The sequence below is a fragment of the Eriocheir sinensis genome, unplaced genomic scaffold (assembly GCF_024679095.1).
Source record: "Eriocheir sinensis breed Jianghai 21 unplaced genomic scaffold, ASM2467909v1 Scaffold574, whole genome shotgun sequence".
Classification (NCBI taxonomy): domain Eukaryota; kingdom Metazoa; phylum Arthropoda; class Malacostraca; order Decapoda; family Varunidae; genus Eriocheir; species Eriocheir sinensis.
This window is the reverse complement of record NW_026111914.1, coordinates 210,236-226,576: the sequence shown is the minus strand read 5'-3', so window position 1 is coordinate 226,576 and position 16,341 is coordinate 210,236. Positions and strand designations below refer to the sequence as shown.

At 42.4% G+C, this 16,341-nt stretch overlaps 1 protein-coding gene across 1 annotated transcript in view; it reads right to left on the bottom strand.

Annotated features, from left to right (window-relative positions):
• Nucleotides 1-14,001, bottom strand: part of LOC126993168 (sodium- and chloride-dependent glycine transporter 1-like) — a 28,346-nt gene extending 14,345 nt beyond the window's left edge. Inside the window, exons 1-3 of the mRNA XM_050852034.1 lie at nucleotides 13,717-14,001; nucleotides 1,336-1,543; nucleotides 676-961 (exon numbers count right to left, since the gene is read on the bottom strand). Of these exons, the coding sequence (XP_050707991.1) occupies nucleotides 676-961; nucleotides 1,336-1,543; nucleotides 13,717-13,728 (506 nt within the window). The 5' untranslated portion in view covers nucleotides 13,729-14,001. The remainder of the gene's footprint in view (nucleotides 1-675; nucleotides 962-1,335; nucleotides 1,544-13,716) is intronic.
• Nucleotides 14,002-16,341: the final 2,340 nt, after the last annotated feature.

The following is a 16,341-nucleotide window of genomic DNA, read 5'->3' as shown; positions in this document are numbered from 1 at the left end:
CTGAACCGATCAGCTGACACGCTCTTCTTCTTGTGACCACAACTTACCAACCTCACGAGAAAATAACCGACATGCCGATGACTGAGTTTCTGACTAGAATTTCGATGAGTTTCCCGTGAAATGCATCCGACTTTGAATCTCTGTACAAAATTTTAGAGAAACTAGTGGTTGCGTGAGTGTTCACACGTGCTGGGGCGAGATTCATAGAGATGCGTGTTAATGGCCTGCGATAAAAGCTATACAAACTAATGACTTAACTATCAACGTTGACTTCAGATTCACAAAGCTTTCGTTTCGTCATAGTTAGAGGCCGCTGATTGGTTGAGCGCCATCGATGACGTCATCGGACTCGCCCAGTCACAAGCGTGTATTCTGAACTGTCAGCCAGTCGTAAGACAGCCAGCCACCTTCAGCTGCGGCTTCAAAACGACCCGTTCTCTCTTCACATTTTCTTCCTTTTTACACGGTACATATTTTGAGATAACAAGGGAGTAAAGTGGGAAAAAAGTCAGCTTCTCCACGGGCCGGATTAAATGAGCGTTTTTTCAGTGTTTTCAATACCCCGAGTTTCGCGATCCGCGAGTTTAGCGCTATACCTGCGGAACGAAGCAAGCGCGAAACTCGGGAGGGTACTGTAGTTCCAAATGTATCCCATCTAAACGTAGGATCACTCACCTTTTGCAAGCATCTGTATTCCACCAATGGTCACAGGACTGCCAAGGGAGTGTGGCCGTGAAAGAGGAGAAGAGGTAGAAGAAGGCCCAGGCGATGATGACGTTGTAGTAGAGGGCGATGAAAAAGGCGATCATGAACATGCCCACACCAACGCCCTGGAAGAGTGGCACCACTTTCCAGATGGTGATGGGCCCCTCCCTCCCGAACTGGCCCAGGCTTAGCTCGAAGAAGAAGAGCGGCAACCCCGTCACCAGCAGCATAATGACGTATGGGATGAGGAACGCACCTTCAGGGAAAGAAAATGTCCTTCTAGACTCTGAACGGAAGAATACCAAAGGGATTCTCGTCTACAGATAGCTAAAGGGGCATATTCTTAAACAAATCGGCGCCCAAGCACACTTATTTGACAAAGCTTTTAGGAGTTTTAGGCATTTCCAGAGGTAGTTTAATAACTCTAGTGGTAGTGTGACCCGTCTTCAGTACCATGAATCTCAGAAAGCACTCATGAGAACTCGATTGATTTCCTTTTTGAACTTCGGAAATAATTGATGTTGAGAGGCGGAAGCAAAGGTCTTGAAGAGATAATCCTCCTATACCCTCCCTTTTATATTATTCTTACTTTACGAACACTGTCTCTTATTTTTCATCCCCATCGCTCACCTCCTCCATTGCGGTAACAGAGGTAAGGGAAGCGCCAGATGTTGCCCAGCCCGACGGCGAAGGAGAGGCAGGAGAGGATGAACTCGACCTTGTTGCCCCAGACCCCGCGCTCCGCGTCCTCCCCACCCGTGATGCTGATGCTCTTGTCGTCATCAGCTCGGTTGACGGTGATCCTGATCTCCGTAGCGTCAGCCTCCAGCCTCACATCCTGCAGAAGGGAGAGGAAGAAGAGTTGATGAGTGAGTGAGATCTTTGCTTCCATTGTTGATATCTAGAATTGCTATTTATATGGTAGTCAAGCTTGTCACGATGCTGTCCCATTTCCTTACGCGTGAGTTAACCAATGTCTTCACTCTTTCATCCTTTTCATTGGTAGGATACGTACACTTTCGAACTACTCTTTAGCTCTATTACCTACTGTCCTTTCATCCTATGGCATCTAGAATTGCTGTTTTCGTGGTAGTCAAGCTCGTCCAGATATTATCCCATTTCCTTATGCCTGAGTTAACCAATGTCTTCACTCTTTCATCCTTTTCAGTGGTAGGATACGTAGCTACACTTTGGAACAACTTTTCTTTAACTATACTATCCTTCCTTCCTATGGCAGCCATGAGGGGAGAATCAAGACACTTCTCGAACCAGAATTGATCTCAGCCCCTCAACGTTTTCCTATTCTGTCACACTTTCTGATGCGCGGGTTGACCAATATCTTCACTTTTTCATTCTTCTCTCACTAGTATGTACATTTCGGAATTCCTCTCCTTCATATGTGATTCCTCTTCCCTTGAGCTTTAACGTAAGTCCTCTATCACTGTCTATTAGCCTATGCAGATCACTGATGGGGCACTGACTAGATGAACGCAGCATTTAGGCGAATAAGGTAAAAAAAATGTCTGCCTAAAAACAAAGCTTGACCTATTAATCAGTCATTCGGTCATTATTCTCTCTCTCTCTCTCTCTCTCTCTCTCTCTCTCTCTCTCTCTCTCTCTCTCTCTCTCTCTCTCTCTCACACACACACACACACACACACACACAAATCATCATCATCAACTCTGGCATTAACCCCCCAAAAGTGCGAATTTCGTGACACCCATCAGTCATCTATTGCTAGCCAGTGGTCATATCCGTAAATCACTCCGGAGCATTCTTTAGCAAGTGTTCGTGTCCACCTGAAGTCGCGCCCAACGAGCTATTAATTACTGAGATGAGTGAGACGAGGAGGTCAATGCACGAGTGAACTGTGAAAAGGATCGATGATGATGATGATGATGATGATGGTGTGTGTGTGTGTGTGTGTGTGTGTGTGTGTGTGTGTGTGTAGAGGTGAGGGGAGGGGCAAGACTATAATGAAGGCCTGTCGATAAATGACGACTATGTGTATATATGTATATGTAGGTGTAGTATGTATTGATTATGTTAACGTTGAATAGTGAGATGATGATATTACAGGGATAGTAGTAGTAGGACTTTGAGGCGACGGTGGTTGATAGTCGTATCAACCACAAGCTCTGTTAGCTTAAGAAAAATATGTTTAGTAAAGTTTGTAATACTAAATAAAGATGGTTGTCGGCCACAGTCATTAGCGGGGTGGGGCCAATGAATTGCTTTGTGAAAGGATATGAGAGAATATACCGCTCACAACGCAACTCTAATAGATGGAGGCCCGTCTAGTAGTAGTAGTAGTAGTAGTAGTAATAGTAGTAGTAGTAGTAGTAGTAGTAGTAGTAGTAGTAGTAGTAGTAGTAGTAGTAGTAGTAGTATCAACAGTAATAATAATGATAATGATAATAATAATAAAGGTAACGTCGATTCCTTCTTTTTTACTGCTTGCCCTCATTTTCTGCTCTTTCCCGGCGATCAATAGCAAGTTCTAGTTCACTGAAGGAGGGAGGTCGGGAGGGGAGGGAAGGAGAGGGGGGAAGAGAAGGAGCAGAGAGTAAGTTAGTAAGCTGTTGGTAAGGCCGTATGTATGTATGTATGTATGTATGTATAGGTAAGGTAGGCCTCTCTCTCTCTCTCTCTCTCTCTCTCTCTCTCTCTCTCTCTCTCTCTCTCTCTCTCACACACACACACACACACACACACACACACACACACACCACCTGAAGATAAATAGGTCACAGGTACAGCTGTTATATTACGTCATTATTCAGTGTTGCAATCGTCGCCGCTATAATGATCGCTAGTTGTTGTTATTGTCGCTGCTATTATTATTATTATTATTATTATTATTATTATTATTATTATTATTATTATTATTACTTTTATTATTATTATTATTATTATTATTTTTATTGATGTTGTTGTTGTTGTTGTTAGTTATATTAGTATGTTTTGTAAAGTGGTGCGAGTGAACTATATATTTACTTTTCTACTACTACTACTACTACTACTACTACTACTACTACTACATCATCATCATCATCATTATCAAACGTTTCCTTCATTAACGTGGTAGGCCTATTTTAGACTGTTGTTGTTGTCATTGTTGTTGCTGAATGGCTTCTTGGTGTAAATAGCAGGGCCGGATCCAGACCGATGCCATATAGTACCGGTCAGATTTTGCCGCCAAGATCCAACGTATTCCCTAGTTGGTCCGCAAATTATTCTGTTAACCCCTTGGATGCGGATTTCCTACAAGAAGACAGTAACAAGCTACAGAAGTGGAACAAAAAGTGGCTGCTCCAATTTAGTGAAGAAAAATGTGAGGTCATGCATCTTGGGAGGGGAAATCCAGCACACCAGTACCACAAGGGAAACACTCCACTACCCACCACAGAGGCACAGAAGGACCTGGGAGCATATGTTACCAGGCTACCAGTGAAGGCGAAATCCGTGCCAATCGAAGCGGACGGGTTAAGCAGAAATTGGATGTTTTATAGCGATGAAAAATATATTAATGGTAACACGAAATTATTTAGTATAATAATAAGAGCCCCAGCTGGCTCTGTGTGCGCGCGATCGATAAACCGCAACAAGATTCTGACAAAACTGGCATGTCAGATTTGGGGTCTGGATCCGGGCCTGAACAGAGGATGACGATGACGAATACAACAACAACAATAATAACAATAATAATGATAATGATAATAATAACAATAATAATAATGATAATAATAATAACCCCGGATAAGGTAATTTGGAACGCTCATTAATTAACAATACCACACTAACCCTAATTAATGGACGCTTTGGGGAAACTAATTACGGCCGCTTGCCATCAGACAGACAGACAGAGAGACAGGCAGACAGGAAGAAAAGAAACATCAGTAAGAGGGGAGGAGGGGAAGTATTGCTAAACGTTAAAAAAACAAAACAAAAAAAGTCATCATGACCCATCTTCTCAAACGTATCATGCCTTATAAACACACACACACACACACACACACACACACACACACACACACTGGATAAGGGTTTCACGGAGATTGTTGTTGTGGGTAAGATTTCCATAGGTAGTTTCATGAGCCTAGTGATAGTTTGACAAGGCTTCTTTTGCACCACGAACGCGAAAAACACTCATGAGAACCCAAGTCATCTTTGTGGCCTTTGGAAATGGTTGTTGTGAGCCGAAAGCGTCTGAAAGTACTGAGAAGAGATGGGCAAGAAGCTAATTTTCAAACTATTATAGCGAACACCGAGAAAATGTGACACAGGCAAGTATGGAACTATCACACGTGGAACTGATTAGGCTAGCAGGCGGACAACCAAAGTATAGCTATGTCAACCCATGAATTGTAGATGTCAGGGCAGACAGAGAACCAGCTAGGTGGAAAGGTGAAATTATAACCTTTGACGAAGCAAGATAAAGAGTGCAATCGATAAGAATGGGTTGGGGAACAATGAAAAAGGACTATTGGATGGGGATGATGATGATGATGAGGAGGAGGAGGAGGAGGAAACAGTGATGGCAACTCATGAACTGGAGAAGTCAGGGCAGACGTGTTTTTTTTTGTTTTGTTTTTTACATCTAAGGAGACAGTTCAAGGGCGTAAAAAAAAAAAAAAAAAAAAGCCCGCTACTCACTGCTCCCGAACAGAGGTCAAAGGAGTGTCCAAACAGAGAGGTCAACTTCGGGTGGAGAGGTGTCATAGATGAAAAAATTATATTATAACTTTTATCGGAACAGGAAAGAGTGCACCAGATAGAAATGGTTAGAGAAGTAATAGGAAAGGACTAACACTGGATGATGATGATGATGATAATGATGAAACAGGCGAGGAATTAAGAGATGAGGAGCCGTGATGAGGACACCCGTCTATCAGTCAAAACAGCGTCTGACATTTTAGCTCGGAATCTGTCAAGTTGGCTTTGGTTACAGATATAAACAACAACCAAAAAAAGCTTATCACACGGTTCCGACTGATACCTTTTTTTATTTTCTATCCCACGAAGAGCAAAGTTATCAAAGCCTCCATCGAGATATCAATTAATGGATGATAGTGGTTTTTCAGATTACCTTTGGAATGTGACCTTGTATACTAATGAGAAAAAAAGTCAGCTCACGGATCAAGGGTTATGATACTGATCCTTTAACCCGGCGATTGTAGTTTAGTTATCTCTTATCACGAAAGGGTTTTGTTGCATTAGAAAGCACAGCGAAATATTTACGTACATAACCCGGCTACTGAGACCTGCCCGTGAAGGTTTAATGAGCATAACACCTGCGCCAAGACGCCTAATATACCTGTATTTTTTTAATCAATGCAAGAGGAGGCAGACCATGTACAGCAAAATATATATAAAAAAGAAAGAAAAAGGGAAAAGAAAAGCCTATTATGTTACACTTACAAAATTTTAAGGTGTAATTGTAATATATACCGGTAAGAAGTGTTTTTTTCTGCAGTGGTTAGCTTCCTTAACTAAGAATATGCGGCCTGCAGCGTTCATCCTTTCCTACGGACTGGTCGATAAAGGGGTACACCTGGGGATATCTGGGGACAGTAAACTGTGGTAACCCGGTATAAACAATTGCCTGAACCACATCGGGCTGGAGCCGACCATCAGGCCCCACTACGAAGGCCTACCGGCGCCATAGGTGAAGACTTAAAAAAAAAAAAAAAAAAAAAAAAAAAAAAAAAAGACTACGTCCCTGTGTCGGGTTAATGTGTTCCCTGTTTTCTCCCAGGGTTTTCTCCCACCACGGACACAAAGAACGGAAAGAACGTAACGGAGATGAACACCGCCCCCATGCATAGCTATAGCGTATACTCCCAACTTTACTCTCATAAGACAACTATTGGGAGATTAATAAGATGATGGAAAAAACAAGAAATAGAAGAAAGGGAATAACTTGAAGAGGAAAAAGCAAAGATCTGTATATTAAACCTACAAATAGTTAAAAGAGGAGTCATCAAAAGGCGTACGAGATTAATGAAGAAGACGGAACCGTTAACAGAAAACCAAGAGGAAAAGAAAAAGGTGGGAAAAGCAGGAAGATTAGAAATACATAACAAGAAAAGAAAGAAGAACGTGAACCCAAAAATACAAGCTAAATAAAAGAAGAAGAAGAAGAGAAGGAAGGTGGGAAAAGCAGTAAGATATAAAGGAGAACAAGAACAGAAATAATAACACACACACAAAAAAGTAAGAACAAGATAAGCAGATGACAATTAAAAAGAAAAGAAAGGGAGAGGAAAGACAAAATAAAGGAACAAGAACTGGAACAAACAAGAACATAAAAGAAATAAAAAAAAAAGTAAGCTGAGGGAAGAACACTAAAAAAAAAAGAAAATGAAGAGAAAGGAAGTGGAAAAGGCAGAAAGATAAATGGGAGAAAGAAAAAAAAAGCAGGAAGGAAAACAATAAAAAAGCACACATAATAAGAAGAAATAGAAACACAAATAACCTGCATGATAAAAAATTAGAAACACAACATTAATATCCTCCAACAAAGACTGACGGAAGGAAGGAAGGAAGATGCAGCAAAGAATATTATGGGAAGTAGAAAGTCCCTCTCGACCCTCAACCATTTTTTTTTAAATTTAACCGAAAACTCGCCTAAACTGCGTCATGCACGGCCTTAATTAAAACGACTAATAACCTGCCTTCCCTCGCCCCAACCCCGGAAATAGGGTCACATTTTTCTTCTCGTCTTTTTAATATGAACAAACACACACCGCTCCGGTAGCTCAGTGGTAAAGGTCCGCGCTGCCAGGCTTCACGGTCTTACAGGCGGAGATTCGAGCTCCGCGCTCCGGCTGGTATTTTTCCACTGACAAGAGGCGGTTACTGACCCCCTTGAGCAAGGAGGATGGATTGTGTGGTGTGTGAAGGCTCCAGCAACACAGAGATCGACTAAAGAGCCTTGGTCTAATGACTCTAATCAATAGGGTACTTGCTGGCGATGACGAGTCTACCTAGTGATCAGGCCGTGGGTGAATTACACACACACACACACACACACACACACACACACACACACAAAGCACACACACAAAGCACACTGACAAACACACCAAGACAGAAAAAAATATAAAAGTGGGTCAGCGCGAGATCGAGGCTATAAGGAAAACTGGGTCACCGAGAGAGAGAGAGAGAGAGAGAGAGAGAGAGAGAGAGAGAGAGAGAGAGAGAGAGAGAGAGAGAGAGAGAGAGAGAATCATCTTCAGCCATTAACATTCGATCAATTCAGAGTAAAGGTCTTTCCCAACGTCTCTGACCTATTCAGTATATCTGTTGCTAGTGTGTGTATAGGGCCATATTTTCAAACATTTCTGCGCCCAAGAACACGTAATTTACTAGTCTTTCGTGGGAGTTTTGGGCATTTCCAGGGTTACTTTTATGACCCTGGTGGCAATCTGAGCCTTCTTCTGTACCGTGAATCTAAAAGAACACTCATTAGAACTCGATTAACTTCCTTTTTGGCCTTTGGAAATAGTTGGTGTGAGGGATGGGAGCATCTGACAATACCAACCACAGTCCTTCCTGCTCCGGCCATCTCTTCGCCTGGTCCTCTGTCAGCCCTGACGTCTGCAATTTCCGGGTTGCTTCTCTGTTAGTTTCGTTGTCCGTCTGTTATCAGTTCCACGCATAGCATGAAGAAAGATGAAGGATTTGCAAGGATGACTGTTGAGTTAGGATGAGAGGTCTTGTTGCTCAGCAGATAGTAAAGAAGCACAGCATTGTTTTAAGAAGTGGATAAAGAGATGAGACCTTTACTTTCTGGCAGACAGAAAAGTATAAAAAAGGTGGGGATTTGTGAGGATAATCTGCCCAAGTCCATAGTACATTCTTAAATAGTCATTAAAATATCTTTCTTTGACTTCTCTATGTTCCACGATGTTTGCTTCCCTCTCTCTCATATCTGGGCCGGACTAGAGCTTGTTCTTTTCTTTCTTTTTTAATGGTTTTGTTTCAGTTTCTCTTTTCCTTTTTATATTCCTCCTTTTCCCACCTTCTTTTTTAGTACCGTTATAATCAGCATTTTCCTCACCATTCTTCTTCTGTGAGCTTCTTAGCCTCCAGTTAGACAGTCCAACACAGTCATTGTATGCGCCCAAGCCAAACTATCTCCTCCGCAATTATCCGTTATGTCTACACAATACCAGATATTAAAGAGATTTCCTGTGTGGTTTTATATAATTTCCTTCATTTTATATCAACGCCGAACACTAAACAAGGCATTTTCGTGGTGTTTTGTGTTTGGTTGGAGGGCTTACGAACTTACTGTATTGGACTGTAAAACTGTCGCCAAGTTTCTGAACCGTGTGTTAGAACAGGCGGGACACACTCACTGTATACATCTTTCTCTTCAGGGAGGGTGGCAGATCACTATTAATAACATTACTATATTCCCCAACATACTAATGCAAAGGAATCAAATCAATAGTCAAACAAACATAGATGCCTCGCAATATGATGCAACTATAAAGAATAACATAAGATGCCACATTAAAACGATATCCAATCCTATATGAGGGCCGTATTTTAAGACACCATCGCTTCTCACATCAACTATTTCTAAAGGTCAAAGAGGGGATCAGTCGGGTTTTCGTGAGTGTTTTTTTTAGGTTCATGGCACAGAAGGGTCAAACTAGCACCAGGGTCATAAAACTACCCTTGGAAAGGCCTACAGCTCCTACGAAAGCCATGTCAAATACATGAACTTGGGCGACGAAATGTTTTAAAATACGACCCTCAGTGAGACCGAGCACTTAATCTGCTCAAATTAGATTCCTCTCCTATCCCAGATGAAACCTAAAATTCGAGCTATTTAAACTTTGTTGTAAGCTGAGCAAGGTGACTCAACTACGGCCCTACGCAGACAGACAGACAGACAGGCTAGAAATGGCAGACAGGTGTAGTGCAAAGTTGTTTTTTTACACTAACTTGTGACTAAAGGAAAGAACTCGCGGGGCTTCCTTCCTAGTGCTGTTACTTCCTCCCTAAGGCTATCTTTTGTTTACGTAGAGATCACATGTTTGTGTTCTCTGAGACCCAAGGCCCATATTATTAAACTCCTCGAAATCTTACTACATCAATTTAAAAAGGCTCTCGCAGAAGTTATACGGGTTTCCATGGGTGGTTTATTGTTCCTGGTGGTAGTTTTGGAAGGCTTCTGCGCCATGCATGGGAAAAACACTAAAGACAACCCGACGTTTCTCCTCTGTGGCTTCCAAAAACGGTCATAACAAGAGCCCGAAACGTTTGATGAGACTAAAAAGAGTAAAAGACTGCAGAATACACTAACATTTGCGTCCCATCCCATTCTTAATAAATCCTAAAACTGGAGCTACTCAAACTAGAATCCTGTCCTGCAAAACATAAAGCTGGATGGAATCAGACTAAAATCGAATCATATCCTCCCTTATCAGTCCTCTTTGTTACGTTAGTCAGCTGTATAAAACGAAACATCACTGCATGGTCTCCAGACACGAAGGAGGAAAATAATGCAATGACTGGATGATGAACAACTATCTGTGTGTGTGTGTGTGTGTGTGTGTGTGTGTGTGTGTGTGTGTGTGTCATTGCACAGTACATTACGTAGGTATAACATCACTATAGCTTCCTATCTACCCCGGGAGAGACTGAGATAAAGCTACATCCGTGGAATTTTACAAGACAGACTGCATCTCCATATTCGTTGTGTGTGTGTGTGTGTGTTGCAAGACTCATGTTTGTAAACTGACGAATAACTCCGCCTCGATAAGACAAACGGGAAGTGCTTTCCTGCACACACACACACACACACACACACACACACACACACCATGTCAATCTCAAAACAGATGGTCCAAATGAGAGAGAGAGAGAGAGAGAGAGAGAGAGAGAGAGAGAGAGAGAGAGAGAGAGAGAGAGAGACGAAACCTTTCCATAACAGCCAATAAAAAAGGTACAGTTATCACCCTCGCCAAGAAAGGTAGCACTATGGATCGATCTGAGAGAGAGAGAGAGAGAGAGAGAGAGAGAGAGAGAGAGAGAGAGAGAGAGAGTGTTTATAAATTATATGTTCTCTATCTCTTCTAGCATAGTGCATGTAGCGATGGAGGGGAAACTTGCCGTGTGGCCGAACTTACTTCGTTCCTGAATGGCTTGATCAATACAGAACGTCTAGACGGGGGGTGAGGGGGAGAGGGGAAGGAAAGGTGTGGAAGGCGTTCTGTGCTGCGCTAGGAGACATGTAGGCATCAAGGTCCTATACATATCCTATTCTATCCTATGCAAATCCTAAAGTTGGATGGACTCGAACTAGAATCCTACCACATCGTACCTAATCAGTCCTCTATGTCATATCACTTGGCCATTATGAAGAGTAACGTCATTGGTCCCTAACACGAAGGGAACATTAATGAATTGACTGTACAGACGACAAACAACGATAAGTGTGTATGATTGTGTGTGTGTGTGTGTGTGTGTGTGTCACTGCGCAGTACCATAATCACAAGTTTCCTATCTGCCTCTCTTATTAAACTCTTCGGAGCCTTAGTACATCTACTTCAAAAGTCTCTCGCGGAAGTTGTCTTGGTTTTCATGGGTGGTGGTTTCCTGAGCCTGGCGGTAGTTTTCCATGGTTTCCTCCGCGCTGTGAACGGGAAAACACAGATGACAGCCCGCCGTAGCTCCCCCCTGCTGGCCTTAACCAATAGTCGTAACAAGAACCCTAAGCGTGTGATGATGCCAGTTCATGTCCTACGTCTTTTTTTTTAACTTCGCAATCGTCCTCATCAATAATAATGTGGGTTTTGTTTACCATTTTTTTTTTAAGTCAGTTGGCAAGGCTGATTTTTTTAACTTCGCAATTGCCCTCATCAATAATAATGTCTTTTTTTTACCATTTTTTTTTTTTCAAGTCAGTTGGTTAGGCTGATTTTTTTTGCATATCACTTTTTTTTTTTACAGTAAAGGAAATAAACAGCTCAGGGACAAAAAAACAAAAACAAAAACATGAAAAAAAAAGCCCGCTCAGTACTGCTTCTAAAAGTACTGGGAATTATTAGTAATTTATCGACTCAATTAACTGCGATAATTTCCAACACTTCTGGCGAACTTCATTCTAAAAGTGGAATTAAAAAAAAAAAAAAACATTAGCCACATAACTGTTAGTACATAGATACGAATACGACCTATTTAAAAATCAGGTCCTTCCCTGTTTCCGTGAAAATATACAAACAAACAACTCAATAGGAACTTCAAAATATACGTCTGACATCTTTATCCAACCTCTGATACAGTGAATGAAGCATCTAGACATCATAAACTGTCATGGGGTGGGGTGAGGGGGAGGGGGGGAGGCATAACCAAGCGTAGGCCATTAACGAAAAAGGATACAAGGGTCTTATTCTTAAAATTCGGCGGCCTATCTCTCTCTCTCTCTCTCTCTCTCTCTCTCTCTCTCTCTTTCTCTCTTATATACACACTTTTGACAAGGCTTTCGTAGGGGCTTTAGGCCTTTCCCGGACGCGTGGGGTAATAGTTTTCTGACCCTAGTGGTAGTTTGACCATTTTTCTCTGCCATAAACGTGGAAAAAAAAAAAAAACTCATGGGAGCCCGATTCATCTTCCTTACGCCCTATGGAAATCGTTGATGTGGGAGGCGGAAGAGTTTGCGAATACGGATCCAAGTCTCTATTAGTAAGAGTAGGAAGCATCTAATCCTGTCTTGTTTTGGGGAGGGCATGGACAAACCCAAACACCCAGGAACACAATTCTTAGTATATCTCAAAATAAAACAAGAACAAGAACAGAAAGAACACAAACAAGAGAAAATAAAAATAAAACAAGGGTAGGTTACAAGACAAAAAATGCAAACTGAAAGAGCATACAAGACACAAAAAATAATAATAAATGTACAAATAGCCTACTAAGTCCTGGTTACACGGAAGGTACAAAAAAAAAAAAAAAAATCGTGTCAGGGGGGAGGCGTACACTATCACAGGCACTCCATAATAGCTACATACAAATTATCTAACATCATCAAATCTTTCCTAATAGAGTAAAAATATATAATCATTGAGGCTTAGGTCAGTAAGCTATTTTCACACGATTCCGCCTCTCGTGTCAACTATTTCCAAAGGCCGAGGAGGGAGAGTGCTCGGGTTCCCATGAGTATTTTTTTTTTTCACATTCACGGGGCAGAAGAATGGTCCAACTCCCACCAGGGTCATAAATCTACCCATTTTTTTCGTGGCCCAGAACGTTTCACATGGAGGTGTCTGCCCGTGTGTTAAGGGGAGACATATACATACATACCCAGACACTATTCAACAAGTATTGCATCCTTATCAAATCTCTACAAACAAACATTGAAAACCGGGGCATGATTCTGTTACTAATATCAGGAACGTATTCATGTAGGTGTGTCTAAAAGTGTTACCTGGACTATACAAACCCAGGTACGCTATTCAACATATCTTAACATCGAGTCGCACACAGGCAAGAAAAGGCGTGTATACAATTCTTGGTCATTCGTGATAGAGGGAAGTGTCAAAATAGGCGTGTCAAGGCCCTGAACACGTGGGTGACACCATCTCGATCTCTCCCCTTTCCTATAACCTAAACTGCTTCAAGAATCAATATAACTAAATCCGGTCCAACAGGATTCTTGGGGGTACGATACTGATCGATTTTTCTTCAACTTTTAAACTGAATCTGATTTCCTCCCTTGGACGTGAAAAAAAGGGAGGGAGGGCCGAGGAACGGAAACACCCAGACAGTAATATACCTACCCTACGAGTGTGTGTGTGTGTTTGTGTGTGTGTGTGTGAGTGTGTGTGTGTTACTTTCTTTTGTTCCTGAAACTACTCACACAACTCAACATCTCCTGCAGCCGCCTGACCTTTGTGGCCCAGTACACCGAGCTCCCAAAGGCCACACTCCCTCATGAAACAATCAATAGCACCTTTCCTCAACCAAATCCCACAAGCAAACGGAATACTCGCCTTCTTCGGCATCTTCAGGAGCGCAACCAGGGGCACACGCGGCTCTTCCTTATCTCTCTGCCCTTAACTCCCAGAAGACGGCACGTGAAGAAGGGCGAGGACTCGAACCAGGAGGACCGTGTGTACAGTGAGGCGTAACTTGTGCTGCTATTGTTACGTCCCCGGCGCCTGGTACTCGACTGAAGGTGAAGAGGCGGAGGCACAGAGCGGGGCCAGGCAACGTTTACACATATTCCGTGGTGTTGCTTGCGCGCGCACCGACCCAGCGGCCCCCCTCTCCCAGGTACACAGGATCTATTTTCTTGGGTTCTGGGTATCACAGGAGGGTGCGTTGTGTGAAATTCGTTTTATTTGAGCTTTAGGTTCAAGGAATAACGGGTGTATTGGTGTATGGGAAGTGTGTAGAGACCTGCGCGATGGACTCCCTCTCTCGGAAGCTGCGCACGGAGTTAGGTGAGGAAATGGATCGATTCCCGTGAACTGCCTCGGTTATCTTTATTACGCTGTAGATGTATATTACTTCAACACGTAACCAGATTGTATACGCACACAAGAGACTGAAATGTGGGCTACTATTTTTTTTTCTCTCAATAACGGAAATATTGGCTATATGTATCTTAACCTCCCGTTGGGTAATGAATGATAAGGGATGTGAAATCAAGAGGATACCACTTTTCTCCCCTTATCAACCATTTCCGGCCGACTTTCAGGAAACACGTGGTTGGAAAAGCTTACGACTGATCCCCCCCGCAGACGCAGTGGAAGATTCCGAAGGGAGGAGAGAAGGTTACACGCACACACACACACACACACACACACACACAGGCCTGAAAACACAACCATGTGATCTACGCGTAAACAAAAGAGGGGTTGGGGGTTTGGGCGGAAGTAAACACCACTACGAATTAGGAAGCCTTTTACTTCGCTTTCCATTTGTCTGTCTATCTGTCTGCCTGTCTGCGGCTGACGTCACCTCTCACAGCTTACCACCACCGCCTCCGCCGCCCCGCTGATATGCTGGTGCCAAGTGTTCTTTATTAGCGAGGGTTTTCCGCGGTAGTTTCCTTCCCTTTCGCCCTTGCCTCCCTTCCCAGCCCCTTCCTTTCCTCTCCTCCCTCTTGCCGCGGGCTATTTTTAGAAGGCAAGACGTATCCACCTTTCTTTTACCTTTCCCTTCCCTCCCCGCATACCATGTTGGTGCTATAATTATAATAATCTATAGATAACTATTACCATGGATCTGTAACTATCTATCTGACTACCCAGATAGATAGATTGATAAATAGGGATATATAAATACTAGATAGTAAGTTAGATAGTCACACAGCCATGTTATCACTATAATTATTATCACTATCTATATATATACCAACTATCAACTATGAATTATAAGTATCTACATAACTACCCAGATAGATAGATTCATAGACAGACAGATAGAGAGATATAGTCAGTCAGTCATACTTCAATCATCGCCGAGTGGCCGGAGATTAGGTATACCCACAGTCAATCAATACTGACTTCGGCGAGTTCTGTCAAAAGAATCCATGAGGGCTGCATAAGCTAAGCAAATTCATAAATATAATAAGTTATATAATAAGGGAGTCATTAGGGATAAAAATTCGCCCATACGACTAGAGGTGAATATTATACCTTTGGACCTACATAAAAAAAGCATACATACATACATACATACATACACACATACATACATACATAATACATATATACACATACACGAGTATATAAATTACTAAATAGAAAAGAGATAGATGAAAATAGATACATATATTGAGAGCATACGTACAAACATACTTAAATACATAGACATACCTACACACAAGACTAGATACAAATCAAATATATAAAGAGAGAAATATAGACTCATATTCATAACATACATACATACATACATACATTCATTCATACATGGGAAGGCGGTGGCTGAGTGGTCATGGTGTTGGCGCGGCGTTCAAGAAGACACAGGTTAACGTCCCGCCCGCCGCTACAAACCTACCAACCCGAACTCTAGATTCTCTGGAATGAGCTTCGCGGGGGAAGGGGGGGCAGCATGAGGCAAGCAAGATGGCGCCACTATAAACATTTGTCCGAGTCACAACGGGCTGGGGCCGACCACAAGGTTCCACCAAGAAAGCCTACCGGCGTCGAATGCCACAACATAAAAAAAAAACATACATACATGTCTAGATAAATAAACATAGCTATAGATAATGAGATCAACAGGTATAGACATACATTGAGAGCATACCTCCCCACCTCCGTCCCTCCCTACATACCTATCTAGATACATACATACATACATACACACACATGGAAGTTTCCGTCTGGCTGTCCGTCTCTTTCCATGACCCACCATCCCCCTTAACGCCTCGGGCAAAGCCTTCTCACCACACACAGTGCATTGACAGCATACCGTTACTTCCTCGGCAGAGAGAGTCTATATACAGGTACATTGGGCCGTATTACTAAACATTTCGTCGTCCAAGAACACATATTTGACAAAGCTTTCATAGGAGTTTGGGACATTTCCAGTAGTAGTTTTATGACCCTGGTGGTAGTTTGACTCTTCCTCTGTGCCGTGAACCTAAAGAAACACTTATTAGA